Raw genomic sequence first — 21597 nt, 5'->3', positions numbered from 1 at the left:
ATCTACATCTGGGCCATCGATGTTTCCATCAATGCCAGGTCCTTTTAAGCTTGGTAAGCTAAATTTGGGCATTTTAAATTTGGGGAATTTTACTTTTCCTTTAGGAGAACCAATGTTGACATTTGGAGCATTCACATCAAATTTTGGAGCTTTAAAGTCTGGTGCATCAATTCCACCATTTATCTTTGGAGCTTTGAGACTAAAATCTGGACGCTTAAAATCTGTGTTTATGTCCATGTTTGGTCCCTTTGGCAACGTACCTGAAAGATCAAATTTTGGCATTTTCAGATTACCTGAGGGAGCATTAACATCCCAGTCTGGTACCTTAAACTCTGCCTTTGATTTTGGCATTTTCACTTTGCCTGACGGCATGTCTACGTTGAGTTTGGGGGAATTAAAGTCCAGTTTGGGGCTTTTTAAGTCCATCTTCGGCATGTTTAGATCTGGTGCCTTTATTCCACCACTGAGGTCTGGACCAGACAAACCTAGTTTAGGTGATTTTAAGTCCCACTTAGGGGCATCAATGTCAGGACCAGACAGGCCAAATTTTGGCATATTCAAGTTTGGTGTTTTGAATTTTCCTGATGGACCATCAAAGTCAGCATCAAAGTCAGCTTTAGGACCTTTAAGGTTGACCTTTGGTGCATTTAGATCTACATCTGGGCCATCTATGTTTCCATCAATGTCAGGTCCTTTTAAGCTTGGCAAGCTAAATTTGGGCAGTTTAAATTTGGGGAACTTTAATTTTCCTTTAGGAGAACCAATGTTAACACCTGGAGCGTTCACATCTAATTTTGGAGCTTTCAGGTCCATATTTGGTAAGTTCAAGTCTGGTGCATCAATTCCACCATTTATCTTTGGAGCTTTGAGACTAAAATCTGTGTTTATGTCCATATTTGGTCCCTTTGGCAACGTACCTGAAAGATCAAATTTAGGCATTTTCACTTTGCCTGAGGGAGCATTAACATCCCAGTCTGGTGCATGAAGGTCGACCTTTGATTTTGGCATTTTGACTTTGCCTGACGGCATGTCTAAGTTGAGTTTGGGGGAATTAAAGTCCAGTTTGGGGCTTTTTAAGTCCATCTTCGGCATGTTTAGATCTGGTGCCTTTATTCCACCACTGAGGTCTGGACCAGACAAACCCAGGTGAGGTGATTTGAACCTGGGTGCATTTATATCCATGTCTGGGCCGTCAAATTTCCCATCAATCTCAGGTCCTTTTAGGCTTGGCAAACTAAACTTAGGCATTTTCATTTTCCAGTCTGGAGCATGAAGCTCTGGCATTTCCAGTTTGCCTTTTAGATCCGGTGGATTTATTTCACCCCCAAACTCGGGCATATTCAAGTTTGGCTTTTTGAATCTGCCTGATGGAGCAGCCATATCGACATCCAAGTCAGCTTTAGGACCTTTGAGGTTGACCTTGGGTGCATTTACATCTACATCTGGATGGTTGAAGTTTCCATCGATCTCAGGCCCTCTGAGACTTGGTAGGCTAAATTTAGGCATTTTCAGTTTGCTTGAGGGAGCGTTGACATCCCAGTCTGGAGCATGAAGCTCAGGCATTTTCAGTTTACCTGATGGCATATCCAGGTTGGCATTTGGAGCATTAAGGTCTACCTTTGGGCCTTTCAGGTCGACCTTTGGCATTTTTAGATCTGGTGGATTAATTTCACCCCCAAAGTCAGGTAGGTTCAAGTTCGGCTTCTTGAATTTCCCTGATGGACCAGCAATATCAACACCTGGCATTTCCAGGTCAGCATTCGGACCTTTGAGATTTACGTTGGGCATATCAATGTCAAAGTCTGGCCTATCGAAACTGCCATCCATCTCTGGTCCGTTTACTCCTGGAAGACTAAATTTAGGCATCTTTAATTTAGGGATTTTTAATTTTGCTTTGGGTGAACCCATGTTCACATCTGGAGTATTCACATCCAACTTAGGAGCCTTAAGTCGCATGTCTGGTAAGTCCAAATCAGGGGCATCAATGCCACCTTTAATCTTTGGAGATTTAAAACCTAGATCGGGTGATTTCAGATCTGTGTTTACATCTAACTTTGGTCCCTTTGGCAATGTGCCTGAAACGTTAAATTCAGGCATTTGGAATTTGCTTGCCGTTACATCTGGTCCAGATAGATCTAATCTGGGCTTATTCAGGTTCATCTCAGGCAAATTCATATCACGGGAATCAATAGCCCCTTTGAATTTTGGTGCTGACAGATCAAAGTCTGGAGTCCTTAGTTCACCAGTCTTTAGTTTCGGCGTTTTAATCCCTGCACTGATATCTACATCTTTATTCTTTGGCAGTGTTCCAAAGATCTTAAATTTTGGCATTTTAAACTTTCCAGATGGAGCATCTGCTTCGATGTCCATTTTACCGGATGGCATGTCAACGTCAGGGGTGTTTAGATGTAGCTTTGGGTCGTTGAGATGCAAACCAAAGCCCTCTTTAAACTTGGGAGCAGATACATCGACGTCTGGAGTTTGTAACTTATATTCAGGTCCTGAAAGCCCAGCTCCAGGCATCTTCAGTTTACCCGATGGTCGAGTCATGTTCAAGTCCACATTTGGATCTGCGATTCCAGCTTTGAGATCAGGTGCAGACAAACGCACATCATTGAATCCTTCGACATCTGGAACGTCAATGTCTGGTAAATCAAACTTTGGCATGGTAAATTTAGGAGCCTTGTACTTTCCAGATACACCTTTTACGCCAACTTTGGGTAGATTTACATCAGGCGCATGAACGTCACCTTTTATCCTCGGTGTTTTGAGGTCTGGTGTTTTCACATCAGCTCCACCTTTGCCCGGGAATCCAAATTTGGGCATAGTGAGTTGACCATCGGGTGCATCCACATCTAAAGCTGGAGACTTAAGATCGATGTGTGGTTTGATGGACGTCACTCTGATTCCACCTGAGGGCGAGTCCACGCTGGGTCCATTTACATCGACACCTGGCATTTCTAGGTCCAGGTCGGGGGATCGACCAGACAACGAAAGTTTCGGTGACTCTACAAAACCGGAGAGATCGTCCACATTTAGATCTGGCTTTTTGAGTTTCTGGGAATACTTAGGATTAAGTTTATCTGAAGGGAAATCCAGGCCTTGTGATTCAGTCTCAAATTCAGACGGACCAAGGTCAGGTAGTTTGAATTTTGGCATTTTGAATTCTTTTTTGTTTCCGTCAACGCTCACTCTGGGAGGACGAGCGTTGAACGATGGACCAGATACATTTCCTCCACTTAAGTTCATCTCCATTTCAGGAGAACGAGTCTTTGAGCCGCGAGGAGAAATCCCTTTGCCTCCCAGTTCGATACGAGGTCTTTCATGATGTGGCGTTCTGAAGTCGACTGACGGGTTATCGGTGTTTGACAGTTGCAAACCACCTGCAGCGTTCAGATTTGGACCTTTAGGTGATGTTCCAGACATATGGAAGTGTGGAGCATTAAGCTGTGGACTTTTAGCATCAACTTCTAATCTTGGTATCTGAACTCCACCAAGACCCAGAGGTGGCAGATTGAGATTGCTGCCGTCCGTCACGTTTCCAGCCGATCTATCGTCAGATTCTGAATCGTCGTCGTCGTCTGTGCTCAGAGTGTTTCTGAGAAGTCCAAAGTCGACGCCGAGGCGAGGCAACCCCGCGTCATGTTTGAGGCTGACGCTGGACGAGCCCGCCGCCGTTAGCTTGCCGTTCACGCCGCCCGCGTCCGCGCCGCGCACGCCGTCCTTCATGAACCTCTTGATTTTGGCATTGTAGAGTTTGCTGTAGGAGTCATTTAGCATCTGGAATGACAAAACACAACCTGCTGATTAGAACACAGCATATTCTAGCAACTAAAAATCTTTTTAATGTTGTAATCTTGCACCATAAAAACCCTAAGTCACTGATCACTGATGCATTTAATGTAATTAAGGCCTGAAGCGCCTGGAAAAAACACCTCTAAAACCTGAGCTTCAATGGTGACTAAATGACTGATTTCTCAGCCTCTGTAGCAGATATAGGAACACAATTCAAAAAGTATTTGAGAGCTTATACATGTGCGAAAATGACACGCCCAAACTAAATAGAGTAAATCTCTGCAGTTACAAGCTCTATGTGGATTATCTTGGTATCAAAATGAAGATAACACTTGTCACACTAATAACACTGTCAGAGTAAATGTACATGGAACACAGCATAACTGAAGGATTTTTTTCTCTCGCCTAAAAAAATATTGCATTTTAAAGCAAATATCACCTTTAAAATATGCAGCAGGAGCTTAAAAACACATGGAGGTCATGTAACAACATGTGGACACAAGCTGTGCAAAGTCTGATGCTGCTGAAGTGAAGCAGAGCAAAATTACAGAGGTTTTAGTAGAGAGATGTCTAGGCGTTCTCACTTTTGGCTCAGTTTGGCACCATCTGTGCCATTTGAGATTTCTTAGGTACCAAATGATTAAAAAACCATTTAATTTTATTTATATGTCACTATTGGTCTAAAAAGAACTTGTTTAAAAAAATAAAAAAAATAAAAAAAAGTATGATAACTGGCTGTAAATCGATGCTCCCTGTGCGGTGCGTAATAACAACTCTGTGACTCTGCAGCGTCTTCAGTTACTCAGCGCCATAGCTCTGGCTTAGCTTGGTCAATTAGGGTGATTGACAGCTCGTTTTAAACGTCTAAACCGGTAGAATCAGACCCCGGTCTCCAAATGCGTGTGAATCACTTCATTAGCGAGTCAAAAGGACATAAATGCAAATGCATATGACGCCTTTCCCGATCGCGGGGGCAACCGTGAAGAAGAGGTTAAACACAGCAGAGTTGTGTTGGATGGCGTTGTCTGTACTCACCCTCTTGGGACTGTGTCGTCCACACTGGTCCAGATCCCCGAGGCTCCTGCTCAGTGTGTTCCTGGTCAGGACCTTGACCTTGTCGTCAAAGGGCTCAATCGTTTTCAGCACATTTAGAACCTCCTCCTTTGACAGTTTGTCAAAATCAATCGTTGCCCCCAAAATTTCATCCCCTAAAAAAAGGAAAACATTTTTAGTTTCTCCATAAATAGCCAGAACATTTCCACGTACGCAGTTCAATCCAGAGTTCGAGGTCCACAGGGAGGCGGTCCTCTCTCTAAAACAAATAAATAAATAAAAGTCTTACCCTTCCTCAGACCCTGGTTCCTGGTGGCATCGTTGTTGATGCTGGAAACGACCACTCCGCCGTCCTCTGACTGTTCCAGGATGAAGGCGTCAGAGAGGCTCTTCCCTCTGCGGTGAGACAGCTGCAAACGACGTGGAACGACAACATGTTTACAACACAAGCACAAAGAAAACAAAACAGTGAAACTCCAGTGAAAGAGTGAAAATACCATGGCGGTTGTCTTTGTGTCACAGCAGCATCGAGAACTCGTCGTCGTCTAAATCTGAACAGGAAACACAATGTTGTGACAGTTCAGGTGATTTGAAATGTGGACAAATGAGATTCAGACAAACAGAAACTCCATTTTCTCTGTGGACGAAATGACACAGACCTCGACTTCCTGTCAAACTTCAAAATAAAGTGACACATTTATTCTGAAAATATCCCGCACTTCCGCTGATGTAGAATACGTCGTGTTTTCAGAATCTAATTCTAGTTGAACGACTTTGAAAAGCAATATTTTAACACAAAAGACGATTTAAAAGCCAAACGCATGGATTCAATAATGAAGTTTGTTTTATTTAGTTTTATTTTAGTCGTTATAGTGTTTGAATATAACTCATGTCTCTTACACCTGATCTCAGGGTCACATAAAGTCATAGAATCACATAAAGAGATGAAAATAATAATGTGGAAATGATTCATGAAAAACTAGAACAAAACAAAGAGACGACCAGTTCACAGAGTGACAGTCAAGACACACACACACACACACACACACACACACACAGGTAACACACACTGTAACACACACACACACAGATAACCACACAGGTACATTTCTCAGATGTGTGAGTCACAGCCTCAGGGCTGTTGGATGTTAAATGCAGGTAAAGCAACAGGTTTATCGAGAGTTGTGCTGCTGCTGCTGCAGTGTTGTGTTGTCGGGTGTTTCCTTTCTGTAAACACGCACACACAAACTCTAAAGGAACCACACCCCGATCACTGCTTTCACCTGGAGAAAAACCTCACCATCCAGAGTCCCAGTCACTATCATCCCAGAGCAGTCGAGAAGACACATCTGTAATTTGATTGATCGATCGATGAACAGATTATGTCCTAATAATTCTAACCAAGCACTCAAATACCCTCAAAAAAACACTTTAATCCCAGATTAAATGGGTTTTTCATCACTGAGAATGTGTTCACAGGTCAAAGGACTGTGATTTACACACGTAGCATTAATGTAGTGATCCTTTATTTTTTTAAATCTATTTGAACGAGAAGAAATATAACTGTGTGTTATACAAACGTCTTTGTACTTTTACTTATTACTTGTGTCGCCGTTATTCCCTCTTTAAAGCCTGTTATTATGTTATTATGTTATTAGCCACAGATAATCACAGGTGATCCAGTGACCACAGTCACATGACCCGACACTTCACAGTCTGTGGAAATGCACCTTTACACTTTTATACTTCAGCGGCTCAAAAAGAACGTTCTCTAAACGTAGAGGAAGATTTAGTCGTGACACGGTAGAGTTAATGAACGTGATTTAAAAAAATAAAACAGCTTTATCTTTATGATAATGAGTCAGTGAGAGGTTTTACGTCGTGTTTACGTCGTTCATTCCTCCACATGTTACATGTTTATATCTAAATGTGTTTTTTATGACACACGGGTGCAGCAGGCGCACTGAAAGTTACACAATCTGCATTTTATGAGGAATCAAAGGGCACAAAGCTGCATTTATGACACTGACACACACACACACACACAGAGAAAACGTTCAGTCAGTGGCAGCTGAAGGAAAATCAGCGACACGAGAACAAAGTACGTGAAGGATGAAGGAAAAGTCGGCCTTAAAAACAAGTGAAATGCATCCACAGACACACACAGACACACACACAGACACACACACAGACACACCTTCCTTCTCTGCTGCTTCAATTTCGCGTCTCAGTGAAACAACAGTCGTTATTATTACGGAGCTGAGACCTTGACAGAAACTGCATGAATGACAGAACCTGAAACCTGGATCACAGCCCACAGCGTTAACCCTGAAACATTAACCCTTAGACCCTTAGAAGAGAGAGAGAGGGAAACAGTCAACTCACCCAAAGATGGAGCAGATACTTCAGTCCATATCTGTGGTGGTGTGTGTCTGCCGTTGTGTGTCTCAGTTGTGTGTCTGTTGTGTCCACAGCCTTCGCTCTGCAGGGTGAGACTGAGGTGAGGCGCCGTCACTCAGGTGGACAAACACGCGGCATGAAGCAGACAAACCTGTTCAGCTTCCACTAACTGTCAGCACACTCAGACACACACGCACACACACACACACGCCCAAAAGACGAAAACACACCTTGACGACCGCACACACACACACACACAGCTCATTACATGTCATTTAGCAGACGCTTTTATCCAAAGTGACTGACAACCGTCCAGGGGTGGAGTTGACCTGGTGACACACAGGAGCAGCGGTCTTAACCACTGAGTTACACCCCCCCCCCCCCCACACACACACACAAACACACACACACACACACACGCTCCCCAAACATAAACGTTTAAAGCGATGACATCACATGACAAAACAAGTGTTTCCCTGCGTCCGTGAGGCTCAAAACATGACGTGATATTCTGCTGTGAGTGCACACACACAGTGACATTCACCACAATACACACACACACACACTCAGCCTTAAAGGCAGGTTAAAGGTCCAGTATGTAACATGGAGGTGAAATTGAACTTAATTACTGTAAATGTATAAATCACATGGTTGTATGAATGATTGTTTTTTAAGCCCAAAATGAGCCATTTACCTCTGGACATTTTTGGACCAGCGTGTTTTACAGTCGAAAACTAAACTAATCTTTTGTTTTGATGCTAAACTAAAGGCTCTTTAAAGAAAAAAAGGCTTTTCTATCACTATTTTACTAATCTATATTGTGTGGACCTTTAGAGGTGCCATATGTAAGAATGTGGCCAAAAACAGTTACTACACTCAAATTCAAAATACCGAGTAACTACCGACATAACTGGCAACCCGTCGTTGCTCTGCAGCTGAGACTCTACTGACTGCAATGACTGGTAGACCGCGGTAGGTGGCGCCACATGACGCCAAAACATGATTTCAAAACGTAAACGTGATTTGCAGTCTGCAAAATATTTTTTTTTATGCAAATATTTTGTCTGTACTGTTGTTGTTGGTGAGTTCAGTTTGTTATATGAACATTATTCCTGAGTCTCTGTGACATATTAGGAGGATTTTATGATTTATTACATAATGCACCTTTAAATACCACATCATTTAAAGGTCCACACAAGTTGTCAAGGACAAACATCGCCATGATAAATGTGTAATAACAACGGAACGACCTCTAACTCTAACCCTGAGTGGATCTGTGTTCGACAGCCGTGGGAATAAAGCACAGCTCCTTATATGGACATCCTGGGCGTGTGTTTGCAGATCACATATTAAGGCTTTAAAAATGTTTATAATAAATGTGTTTTTGTGCATTTTTTATTTTAGGAGTGATATAAAGAAGCAATAATTGTGCAGAAATCACAACTTTAGTGTTTTTCTTTTTGTTTTTGTTGATATAAATGAGGCCAAGTGAACTTTGAACTGTGACGCGTTTCCAAATTTCACAAATTCAATCCGATTTAAACAATTGGAGTCGTTTTTGTTGCTCAGGTGTTTGTATAGTTGGTGAAAATGAAAAAAAAACTATCTTGTGCGCACACACACACACACACACACACACACTAATTGCATTAATACTGAAACCTGGACTTTTGACAAGCAGAAAACATGAAGTAAACAAACTCCATGACAACGACGTCAGTATTCACAGGTGTTCAGACTGACTCACTGTGATGAACTCACCTGAATCTGCTGCACTTTAATCTGCAGAGAGACAGAAGGAAAACATAATTATGAACCTGTACAAACCTGCTGAAACAAAACCAGTATGACAACAACATCAGAGGCAACGAAGCGGCAATGAATTTTATCGTTAGTAAACACTTTATAAACTAATAAACATGCTGGTGAGAATAAATCACACAAACATGATTTATTTAATGTATGATTTATTTAACGGACGCTCCCTGCCCAGAGCAGGTTTTTGTTTGTATTTACAAAGTTAAAATGACAAAAACATCAAGGTCGAGACAAATAAATTAACCAGAGACAACTCAGGAATTCCATCAATGATCCCTGAGCACACAAGAATATTCACACATGTATAATATTCTAATTCTAGTGTTTAAGACAAGAAAACATGGGATAATCTCAGGAGATACTGAAGCAGATCAAGTATTGACTGAACATCATTTTAAACATGTAGTTAATCTAAGTCATGGATGTAATATTCAAGGTAAACAGCTCATTCTGATAACTCTGCCTTACTCCTGCATGCAGCTCCAGGTAGAAGGAAGATCGTTTTATTGTACAAAAGAAAAACCTTCATTTAAACCTTATTCCACCACAAAGATCTTTTTATTAATACCGTGAACTCAACAGTATCTGATTATTGCAAAGAGAACCCAGACCACAGCTAACACACTTTAGGATACTGAAGGTAAATCCTCTTATAAAGAGTAGAAACTAATCCTGATCATCTTATCAACTTATACTCCCACAGTCTGAGATTCACTGCAGAGGTGAAGAAGATTCCACCGTCAATTAGCACCAAAATATTCAAGTATGTGCAAACGCTGACTTAAACCATCATCATCATCATCATCATCATCATCATCATCAGTGTAGCACGAGAGGAGACGATAAAACAACCCCAAACAAACATCTTCAACTTCACAAAATTGAAGCCGTTAAAAAAGTCCAAAAAGAGCAGGTGACGACACGATGACGACGATCGAACGGTACAAAAATATATATTTAATATATAATATCTAATATATGTCAGACGTCTCATTGTGCGTTGCCACCAACCAGCCTGTGGAAGATGGAGCGGTCACTTTGACAGAGAGCTGCCGGGCTGTCGAACTCCACCGCTTTACCACCGCGCATCACCAGAACCCGGTCACAGTCCATGATGGTGTTGATCCTGAGCACACACGCACACGCACACACACACACACACACACACACACACACACACACACACACACACACACACACACACACACACACACACACACACACATCAGAGACATCTTTACTCTGTGTGCAAACACATTTCTGCATAAATGTCATCGGGGCCGATTCTATGAGTTTAGAGGTTTATAACAAGCTGTCAATCACCCACATTGACCAAGGTAAGTCACAGCGTTGTTATTATTTTAATCCAAAATAAGTTCTTTTTAGACCAATAGTGACATGCAAATAAAATTAAATGGGTTTTTAATAATTTGGTACCTAAGAAATCTCAAATGGCACAGAAGGTGCCAAACTGTGCCAAATCAGAGAGAATGTCTTTACTAAAACCTCTGTCATTTCACTCTGCTTCACTTCAGCAGCATCAGACTTCGCACAGCTCATGTCCACATGTTGTTACATGACCTCCATGTGTTTTTAAGCTCCTACTCTAGATTTTAAAGGTGATATTTGCTTTAAAATGCAATATTTTTTTAGGCGAGAGAAAAAAAAATCCTTAATTTATGCTGTGTTCCATGTACATTTACTCTGACACAGTGGCATCTACAGTGAATCTCACAAGCGTTATCTTTATTCTGATACCAAGATAATCCACATAGAGCTTGTAACTGCAGATGTTTACTCTGTTTAGTTTGGGCATGTCATCAGAGGGTCAGGATAGAAGAGGTTAAATGTTTGACCTGTGGGCGATGGTGAGGACAGTCTTGTCCTGAAACTTGTCCCTGATGGTCTGCTGCAGCAGTTTGTCCGTCCTGTGGTCCACGCTGGCCGTGGCCTCGTCGATGCACAGGACCTACGTGAGAGAGGACATAGGTCCTGTGTTAACCCATGCACAGCTTTTCTTCTTCTTCTTGTTGTTCTAACTAACTTCATTCCAGGACTTGACGACTCGTCCACTCATCTTCTACCACTACATCCTCCACATGAGGGTCACGGTCACTCCATCCATCACAGGACGACCAATTCCCTCAAATTCAAGGACCAAATGTGACGACGCAGACGACAAAGACAGGAGGGCAACTTTTAAGAGCTGCTTCACCGACAGTGTCCACTTTTATAGATTTGAAACACGATCTGCACGAACCTTGAGATCTTGGTCACAGACAGAAACAGATCGTCGACTCAGCACAGACAGTAATAATCGAGCGGAGGACGTCTCACCTTGGCCTCGGTCAGCAGAGCTCTGGACAGACACAGCAGCTGTCTCTGTCCCACGGACAAGGACTTTCCTCTTTCTCCAACCTCAGCGTCCAGACCACCTGACACACAAGAAAACTCACTGTTTTTAAAATGTGATCAGGCTTAAGACGACGATGTTTAATAGCTCATCCGAAGTCTCCCTCTCACCCATTCTGTTGACCACAGAGCTGAGGTGACACTGGTCCAGGACGTCCAGCAGCTGCTGGTCCTGGTGTCGCCCACACGGGTCCAGATTCTCCCTGACGCTCCCACTGAACAGGAAGGGATCCTGAGGAATGATGGCCAACCGGGACCTGCAGAGGGCGCCACACACCGTCAAAGTCTGAAAAACCACATCTATGACTTTTCCATGATTTGGCATTTACTCATCTACCTGAGCTGACTCAGGCCCACTGTGCTGATGTCCAGGCCGTCCAGGAGAATCTGACCCTGGTTCAGCTCCACCATACGGAACAGGGCCAGGAAGAGCGTGGACTTGCCGGAGCCCGTCCGGCCCACGACGCCCACCTTTTCCCCGGGCCGCACCACCGCGCTCACGCCGTCCAGGGCGTTAGGAAGGCCGTCCCTGTACGCCAAAACTGCCCCGCGGAACTCCAACCAGCCCTGCTCGGGCCACGCTGACGGCAGCTGAGGTAAAAACAGACGGGAAAGTGACGACGGATGATTACGGCTGAATAAAGTCTCTCTCAGAACACTTGAATGACTTGAAACCCTCTCTGACCTCTGTGTTCTCCTGCTGAGACTCGATGGCGAGGCCGCTGGAGTATTCCTCAGTGCGCTCCACGCTCACCAGCTGCATCTCAGTCTGAGTGAAGCTGAATATGAGGCCGGACAGCAGCGTGGTGATGGACAGAGCGTAGGACAGGGACAGACCGACCAGACCTGACGGGGATTTAACACAAGTTACAGTTAGAACTGCACGTGTCACTCACACAGTCAGCAGACTCTGCTTTGGACTCACCTGGATCCACAGTCTGAAACTGATGCTGGACGACAGCGATCACAGCGAGGCCCGTCACCACGGCGACGCCAATCAGCTGCAGGCGGATGTCCAGCCACTGCATGGCGGCGTTGCTCAGGAACAGGCAGCGCTGGTTCTGCTCCAGACGTTTGGCACTCTCCTCCACAAACCTGGACACATAGATGACACTGACTGTGCTGCGGTGTCTCACGTCATGTCACAGTGTCTCACGTTGTCTCAGGGAGTCTCACGGTGTCTCACGTCGCGTCACGTCCTGTCATGGTGTCTCACTTTGTCTCACGGTAAGTCAGAGTGTCTCACGTTGAGTCAGGGTGTCTCACGTCGCGTCACGTCCTGTCATGGTGTCTCACTTTGTCTCACGTTGAGTCAGGGTGTCTCATGTTGAGTCGGGGTGTCTCATGTCAAGTCAGGGTGTCTCACGTTGAGTCAGAGTGTCTCACGGTGTGTCAGGGTGTCTCATGTTGAGTCGGGGTGTCTCACGTTGTCTCACGGTGTGTCAGGGTGTCTCACGATGAGTCAGGGTGTCTCATGTCAAGTCAGGGTGTCTCACGTTGAGTCAGAGTGTCTCACGGTGTGTCTGGGTGTCTCATGTTGAGTCATGGTGTGTCACGTCGCATCACGTCCTGTCACGGTGTGTCACGTTGTCTCACAGTGTGTCACATTGTCTCACGGTATGTCAGGGTGTCTCACGGTGTGTCAGGGTGTCTCACAATGTGTCAGGGTGTCTCACACTGTGTCAGGGTGTCTCACGCTGCGTCACTTCCTGTCACAGTGTCTCACGTTGTCTCACGGTGTGTCAGGGTATGTCAGGGTGTCTCACGTTGTCTCACGTTGTCTCACGGTGTGTCAGGGTGTCTCACGGTATGTCAGGGTATGTCAGGGTGTCTCACGTTGTCTCACGTTGTCTCACGGTGTGTCAGGGTGTCTCACGCCGCGTCATGTTGCGTCAAGTCCTGTCAGGGTGTCTCAGGGTGTCTCACGGTGTGTCAGGGTGTCTCACGGTGTGTCAGGGTGTGTCAGTGTGTCTCACGGTGTGTCAGGGTGTCTCACGGTGTGTCAGGGTGTGTCAGTGTGTCTCACGCTGTCTCATGGTGTGTCAGGGTGTCTCATGTTGTGTCACATCGTGTCAAGTCCTGTCACATTGTCTCACGCTGTCTCACGCTGTCTCACGTCGTCTCACGTCGTCTCACGTCATGTCAGGTCTCACCTGGCAGAGCTGGCGCTGGCCCTGATGGTTCCCAGCCCGCTCAGCGTCTCAGAGAAGTGAGAGTAGACGGGCGACAGGGTGAGGCTGCACAGGCGCTTCAGCTCTCGCGAGGTGTGCCGGTAGAAGCGTTGCGTGCGGTAGTAAAGCAGAGCCAGGGGCAGCAGGGGCACGAGGACCCAGGGCATGCCGTAGCTGATCACCACCAGCATCCCCAGCAGGCCGAAGACGTTGGCGAGGAAGATGTTGAGGATGAACGGCAGGCTGTCGTCGACGCTGTACAGGTCTGAAGAGAAGCGGTTCAGGATGCGTCCGAGAGGCGTGGTGTCGAAGAAGGTCACCGTGGCCTGGACACGAAGAAGAAGACGACGAGGGTTTAGTTTGACCAAAAATGCTGAGTCAGAGAAGGGCAGGGTATTTTCTTGTTGTATCATGTTATGATAGCTATCATGATATGATAGAATACACAGTTATTTTGAATAAAGGCCATATCCTACACACAATTTACTACAATAGCTGTTTAATTGAACAGCAGAGGCTGTGGTTGTGTTTAAGACTTGTGCTGCATCATGTGAATTGACCTCTGCTGCCACCTACTGGCTATATTTTCACAGCATTTGCTAAAGTGGGTAGTAACTGAATGAATAGTACATCATAAAAGTGTACCTCACTACATTCAGGTGCTCTATTTCACCTTGTTTCTGCTGCCCCCATGTGGCCAAAATGTCAGTTCATGCAAGGTTCAAGATGTAAAGATAGACGTTTGGAGACAAACAAACAAAAACAGCTGCCTGTTGTCACCTGAAAACAGTAGATAAGCTCAGTTCAGTATGAGTTTGTCCAGTCTGAAGGCGAGAAGACTTGGTTCTCTAAACTTCAGCTGGTGCAGAAACAAAAAGCCGCAGTCACAAACCTTGAGGACCCGGTCCAGGAGTCTGTTGTGGACGGTTCTGGCAGCACAAACGCCTCCGTAGGCGAACAGGACGGCTCTGAAGCCCGTGAAGACGGTGTTGGCCGCGCCGAGGGAGCCGTACACGATCAGATAAAACCTGACGTCAGAGCTCACGTTGTTGGACGGGAAGGTTTGCGCGGAGAACAGGGGAGACCTGGAGGGTGAGTATGAACATTAGATTTCAGTCGTAGTTTGTTATCACATGCATTATTTATTGGTGGTTTTAGTTATTAAAACAAATAAAAAAAGAATAGAAAGTAATGTTTGCACATACATTAATTCTGCATGGGAGAAGAGCAGCAGGTGAGCGGAGGTGAACGTGAACGAAGCGCTGTTATTAGGCAGAGTGGAGCCGTTGTTTGTCAGCTGGGAGATCCAGTGAGACAACCACCAATCAGAGACATTCTTAGAAGCTGAAACACAACAAGGACAGGACAAAAACATATTATATATCTAAAACAGCTTCTTTTAAATGTATTATATTAAGACATAATTTTTGCAAGACCGTGTATGCAGTGGACCTTGCATGAGGAGCAGAGATAACAGTACGGAGGAGGCCAGCGCTCCACCCACAGCAGCCCAGTAAGTCCGGTAAACTCTCCAGGCCAGACCACCTGCCTGTTTCTGCTCGACCTGCAGCTGCTCAGCATCATCATCCACCAACAGATCTGAGGGTGAACTGGACTCATCTTCATCCTCCTCTGCGTCGCCTGCTAAAAACCAACAAGGAGAGTGAAAAACCTTCAGTAAAAGTATACTTTATATTCCATTCTTTCTTTGTTTTTTCTTTCTTCTTTTCTACTTTTGGGACCTAAAGAGTAAAAATTCATTCTTATAATATATATATATTTTTTAACCTACATTTAAAAACAAAAAAAAACACTTGCATATATAGAACTTGAAATAAGAAAATATAAAAGAGGGAATTGTGTTGGAAATATATCAATAAACATTGTACATGTCCTAAAAATATTATAATAATATTAATAATAATAATAATAGCAAATAATAAAAAAAAATATTTCCAAAAGCTGAAAGAGCTTCAACGGGAAAAGGAAATTTAAAAAGTCACAAAAGTCGTCAGTGTAATTAAAATGTAGAGATATGTAAAGGTTTGTGGAGTAAGAGCAGTGCAGTATAACTATAGTATAACTACAGTGGATGTTACCTTTCTCTTTGGTGTTGTCGTCATTCTTCCGTTTCTTCGGCACGGCCTCGACCAAAGGAAGGATTTCTGCAGGACGACCTGTTAAACATCAACATCATCTATCATCATCACATCATCACGGATCATTCAAAGACGCTTGTTTCCTGTGTCACGACCACAAAATCCTCGTCGTCTCTACCCGTTTTGACGATGGTTCCGTCGTCCATGAGGACCACCATGTCGGCTTTGTCCACAAACTCTATGCGGTGGGTGCAAAGGATTCTGGTCTTTCCCCGGAGGAGTCCCATGATGCATTTCTGCATCAGGTGTTCGGCCACGTCTGTGTCGACTGCTGCCAACGGGTCATCCAGGAGGTAGATGTCTTTGTCCTGAAGTGAAGAGGTCAGTGGGAATAACAAGACTGAATGTATATATACAGCATATATACAGGTACTGCTCGAATGTTTTACGCATTTGTTATGATATAAACATCTACAAAAGTGTCTCTGAGGACTGACCATGTACACAGCTCTGGCCAACGCCACCCGAGCCTTCTGTCCTCCGCTCAGCGTCACTCCGCTCTCCCCCACTTCTGTCTTGTCACCTTTTGGCAAAACCTGCGTTTAAGACAAATAAATGTGATGCAAAGAAAAGACATCAGTTCACTCAAGTTTCTCTCATATCATGAGAATATTCAGCTTACACAGATAAAACTTATCTTACGTTGAGATCATCGGCAAGAGCACACGCCTCGATCACCGCCTGGTACAGCGTGGGATCGTATTCTTTGCCAAACAGGATGTTGTCACGTACTGATGCATGCTGGATCCACGGCTCCTGAGAGGCCAGACCAAAGCCAGACTCTCGGTCTGCAACATAAACCACGCCGCTGCGCCTGCACAGAGACGAGGAAAAAGAGAGGAAGTTATGACTCTTTGTGACTGTGCTCTCTTAACATTTAAGGCAGGGATCTCCATATCCATAAATATCAAAACCAAACATATTAAGTTTATATTTAGTGGCCAAGTTTGAAACCTAAGATGTAAGGTAAATAGGCTTCAGTTGACTGAGAAGTCAGAACTGAAAAAGATTTCCACAGAACTTCACGAAATGAAAAACAAGATGGTTGCAGCTAAGAAAGCCTTTGTTTTGCTGGCTCTCTCAGAGAATAGAGAGAAAATATATATATACATATATGCATTTCACCAAAACAGACGTGAGGGAAGAGAACAGAGGGCACAGATTCATTAAACCTGGACACAAAAGCAACACATTGATGCTCAGAAAAGCCATGAACACGAAGAGCTTCAGGAGGCCTCCCAGTGGGAAATATAACCCTGCTAGAACAAGTGGATCACACTAGTCTAGGAGTTAAAAAACAGGGTGTACTGTGTACCTGTTGAGTTCTCCTGTTAGAGCAGCCAATAAGGAACTCTTTCCACATCCAACTTTGCCAACCACAACAACCAGGGAGCCCTGAAACACAAAGCTATCCCTTTTTTAAACCTGTTATCATGACAAAAATGTGTCATTTTCACATTAAATGTTTAGTTGGTGAAATAACAAGAGCTCGTACCTTAACGACGTGTAAATCGAGAGCGTGCAGAAGCAGACTCCCTTTACCGGCTCCAGGTTCAGTTGCTTCTTCTTCTTCTTCTTTGTCCTGGTCAGGACCGTCAGGACTGTGCCAGGAAAATGTGCCCTGGTTCAAGAGGACGGATGTTTGGGCGTCCTCAGGAGACACTGTGGACAGATATGTCAGACATTTCATCACATTCAAGTGAAAAAGAGGCTCGTTCAAGTTTGATTTTTTTTTAAATACTAGGATGTGTTTCCCTACCTAAGGCATAGTAAGCCTGCAAATCCTGGTTGGTCAGTTTGAAGAAGGCCTGGATCCGCCCCAGAGACACTTTGGCCTCCAGGATACTGTTGAGGACCCAGGGGAAAGCGTTGAGCGGAATAATCAACATTCCAACCAGAGCCAGCGTGGTGAACACCTACAGGGGAGAGGAGGACAAACCAAAGCTGCTGATTCTGAAGAATGAGGTTGTTTGAAGCTCAGGTCATTTCAGCATGAAAAAGCTAACAACAGCAGGCTACACTTACACCACAAAATTCCACCAATATTTGGGTTTTTAGGCAAATTGGACACTTTAAATTGACCATCGTGACAGATTTTAATAAATATTAGCCACATTACTATATTTTGAAAACTGTTTTTGCCACATTACTAAAATGAGTTCATCCATTTCTTCTGTAAATGACATCAGTAAAAACATAGCTGCTAGTGTTCGTGATTTATTGTCAGAACATGCTTGAAATGTGTCTTCTAATGTGTTGTTTTGTGACTCATAATACCTCATAATGTCCTGATAGTGTGATATTCTTTGTGTGGGGATTGAATGGTTTACAAAGAAACAGAAACCTCTCTACATTATATCATTGCTCTATGGCTCTATGATCCAGACGGTCCACACAGCTCATCACATCATGACTGGATGAAGTCCACTCCCACCTTGGCTGCAGTCAGCTGATGTCCCAGCATCACATACGTCACAAAGGTGAGGATGGAGATGACGACCGGCAGCGCCGCCCACGTGTAAACACACATGGCGTCCAGGTATTTGAGGTTCTTGAGGTGGGAGAGTTCTTGTTTACGACAGTCGCTGACCCTCTGGGCAAAGTGTGGCTCCCAGTTGTAGAACTTGATGACACGAATACCAAAGAGGATCTCTGTCATGATCTGAGAGAGAGAGAAGTCACAGAATCATGGATTAAAAGAACTGTGAGGTTAAACATTTAGATTCTTATCCACTGGAACAGTATTTGTACAAAATGAAGAGAAAGAGGTGTCACCTTCACACGGCTGTCCTTGTGCCTGAGCATGTGCTCGTTGTTGCTGATGATACGAGACGCGAGGAACTTGTTGAGCGGCACCAGCAGCAGCGCCACGCCGAGTCCTCCAAGAAAGGCTAAGCCTACCTGCAGATACAGCAGGTAAAGGGTGATGGAGAAACTGAACGGCAGGCTCCACAACTCGTGGAAGCTGTTAAAGAAGTTGACGACGCGGTCCGAGTCGGTGCTCATCAGGTTCACCACTTCTCCCAGAGTGAAGCCCGTCAAGCTGCCGCCGCTGACCCGCAGGGCTTTGCCGTAGATCGCCGAAACGAGCGCGGCGCGTGCGGACAGCGCCACCTTGGACACCTCGAAGACAAACACGTTCCGCAGAATTGAAGAGAGCAACGTGGCGGCGAAAAGCCCCAGCGCACACAAGGCCCCTGTGCTCACCGGTGCGTCCACCTCCTCAATGAAGGTCACCAAACCGCTGAGGAGCAACGGCCCCGTGAAGCTCAGCATGTTCACCACCACCTTCAACACACCGAGCATGTAATACCTCGACCCAAACGCCTTCCGCAGCACTCTCAGAAGGCTGACATCGCCCTCCAGTTCCAGCGGCTCCTCCAGGTAGCGTGAACTCCAGGTGCCATTGAGGAGGTGCCTGCTGACCGGCCTGGGCCACTGGTCCTGCCCATGACTCACAGAAACCCCTCGTCTGCAGGCCTCCCAGCACTGATGGAAGTACCGAGTAACCACACCAGTCCGAAGCTTCCAAGGAAGATGATAAACATCGGCTGGCTTGTCCAGCTCGCCGCGCTGCCCACGCCTGAGCAGAGGAGACAGCCACAGGTAGAAGAGTCGAGAGGTCCAACCGCTCCCGTCCTCTGCCACCATCTCACCTGTATCTGGTGGTGAGATCAGCGGGGCTACATCATCCACTGCGTTGATGTTCAAGGTGTAGTCATCAGCGACACAGGGAAATGCAAACGCAAGGAGGTAAACCAGAAGAGGGAACGCCCGGGCTGAGGCGAGGGCGAATCGTGCCAGTTTAAGAGGTTCTGTGGTGTTTAAATATCCTTCAGTGTCACAGTAAATCGTCAACGTGACGACAAGATTAGGGACCGACAGAAGAACCAGTACAAGCAGCTGAGGAGGTCCTCGAGTTCCCCTGAAGACACTGCTCTGGAGCACTGCTATGGCGCTCGAGTGGAGCAGCCAGGCCAGGACGGCACAGCCGTCGGTGAGCAGATCCAGGTACATGTCGTCCTGCTGGAGGACGCTCACCAGAACAACATCTGCAGCGAAGAGCAATAAAGCCAGGAGAGCAGAAATCAGCCTGAGTGTCCAACCACAGGGAGAAGACGTGTGGAGGAGGCTGCACCTGAGAAACACACACGAGACATGACTGTAAAATACACTTTAATCTACTTTACATTTACGTTTAGATGCAGGGAGTTTGTGTTTTAAAATAAGAATCTTAAATAAGATCATTATAACTCATGAGGTCCTGGAATATGTCACTGAAATATAAATCACAAGACAATGTGTTTTCACTCACTGAAAATGTTTTGATATAGGAACAGAAGAGCAGAGAGAGGTATTTATTTCAGTCCTAACCAATGTTTTTTTCTTTTGTAGTAGATGCAAAATACTCATGATTTTAATAACTTTTAATTATGCAATATTGAATATAAGATTAAAGTCGGCCTGGACTGTACACTCGAGGGTGCAGTCCAGTCTTGTGTTTATAAATGACATACTGTACCTTGCCACACTGAGGTAGCAAGCGCTGAAAACAGCCATCCCAGCATAAGGCAGCGCTCCGAGGACGAGCTGGTTGAAGCAGGAGCCGACGTGTCCATGCTGCCACAGAGGGAACGGATTCTCCTTCTCTGTGTGACAGAGACCTGACAGCAGCTCTGCTGGTCCAGAGTCACTCATCCTCCCTCTTATTTCACCACTGTCAGCACAGGAAACATCTGAGGAGCAAACAAACAAAATTATTTACCTGCTGCTGGATCCATCAGCATTAAAGACAACACAGAAGGTTTTTTAATCTCCTGCTCGTGTACAAACTACTCTTAATATATAGTGTATTTCAGTTTGTGGGGTGACCCTGAGTAATGTACTTAACAATGAAATAAAACAAAGCCATAATATTATAAAGTTCAAAAATAGATACAGGTTAATATTATTTGAACAGTATAGAAAACTTGAATGTATGCAAGTATGTGGATTTGTGTATGTATATATATGTATGTATACTGTATACGTATATCTTATTTTTATATATATATATATATATATATATATATATATATATATATATATATACATATATATACATATATATACATATATATATATATATGTATGTATATATATATGTACACATATTAATTGTGTAATTATATGACATTGTAAATTGGGGGCGAGACCAAAAAAGCATTATGCTTCTGCTCCTTCTTGAATGCATAGTATTTATTTGTTTAGTTTTGCTTGACAGAATTGATTAATCTGCTTTATTTTTGTGTTTTCTGATTATTATTTATTTCTGTCACAGTATGTCGAGTGTCTGAGATAAATAAATTAAAAAAATCTAATCAAAAACAAACACAGGTAGCTTTTCCAGAATGACCCGTTTGTCTGGTTCATTCTCAGGTGAGAGCACGAAGCAACAACATTTAACACACAAAGCACAACCTCACACACTTTATTATCCTGAGTGCATATAAAACCTGAGTGTGTTCCAACACTGACCTTTAACTTTAACAAACAGCACGAGAAGGAAACAAGGACGGAGTGAAGAAAGCAGATGTCACTCAGATTTGTGACGGTTTCCTGCTGTGGGATGTAAACAAACGAGGCTAGCTAACTAGCTAACTAGCTTAGAAGGACCAAGAAGGAGCAAACTCCAACGGCCGCGATGTCAACATGATTTTTAACTAAAGAGTAAAACACTGGCGAGGTCTTTAAGTGTGAAGTATAACTCAAAAACACATTATTGTCATCATATAGAGCGACTGAACCGT

The 21597-nt window shown here is 44.4% G+C and overlaps 1 protein-coding gene across 1 annotated transcript; it reads right to left on the bottom strand.

Annotated features, from left to right (window-relative positions):
• Positions 1-10056: 10056 nt before the first annotated feature.
• abcc10 (ATP-binding cassette, sub-family C (CFTR/MRP), member 10) lies at positions 10057-20506 on the bottom strand (the record flags this gene model as incomplete). The annotated part of the gene is made up of 21 exons (XM_083909582.1): positions 10057-10192; positions 10923-11035; positions 11404-11501; positions 11590-11735; positions 11816-12069; positions 12164-12324; positions 12404-12573; positions 13632-13975; positions 14542-14734; positions 14855-14993; positions 15102-15290; positions 15749-15826; positions 15927-16116; positions 16246-16344; positions 16451-16622; positions 17124-17203; positions 17304-17470; positions 17568-17724; positions 18243-18470; positions 18584-19946; positions 20331-20506. The coding sequence occupies 21 exons, from the start codon at positions 20504-20506 to the stop codon at positions 10057-10059; spliced, it is 4653 nt and encodes a 1550-aa protein (XP_083765708.1).
• Positions 20507-21597: the final 1091 nt, after the last annotated feature.

Source organism: Microchirus variegatus, assembly GCF_963457635.1.
Source record: "Microchirus variegatus genome assembly, chromosome: 23".
Classification (NCBI taxonomy): domain Eukaryota; kingdom Metazoa; phylum Chordata; class Actinopteri; order Pleuronectiformes; family Soleidae; genus Microchirus; species Microchirus variegatus.
Note: the sequence above shows the minus strand (reverse complement) of the source record. Positions and strands in the feature narration are given on the sequence as shown.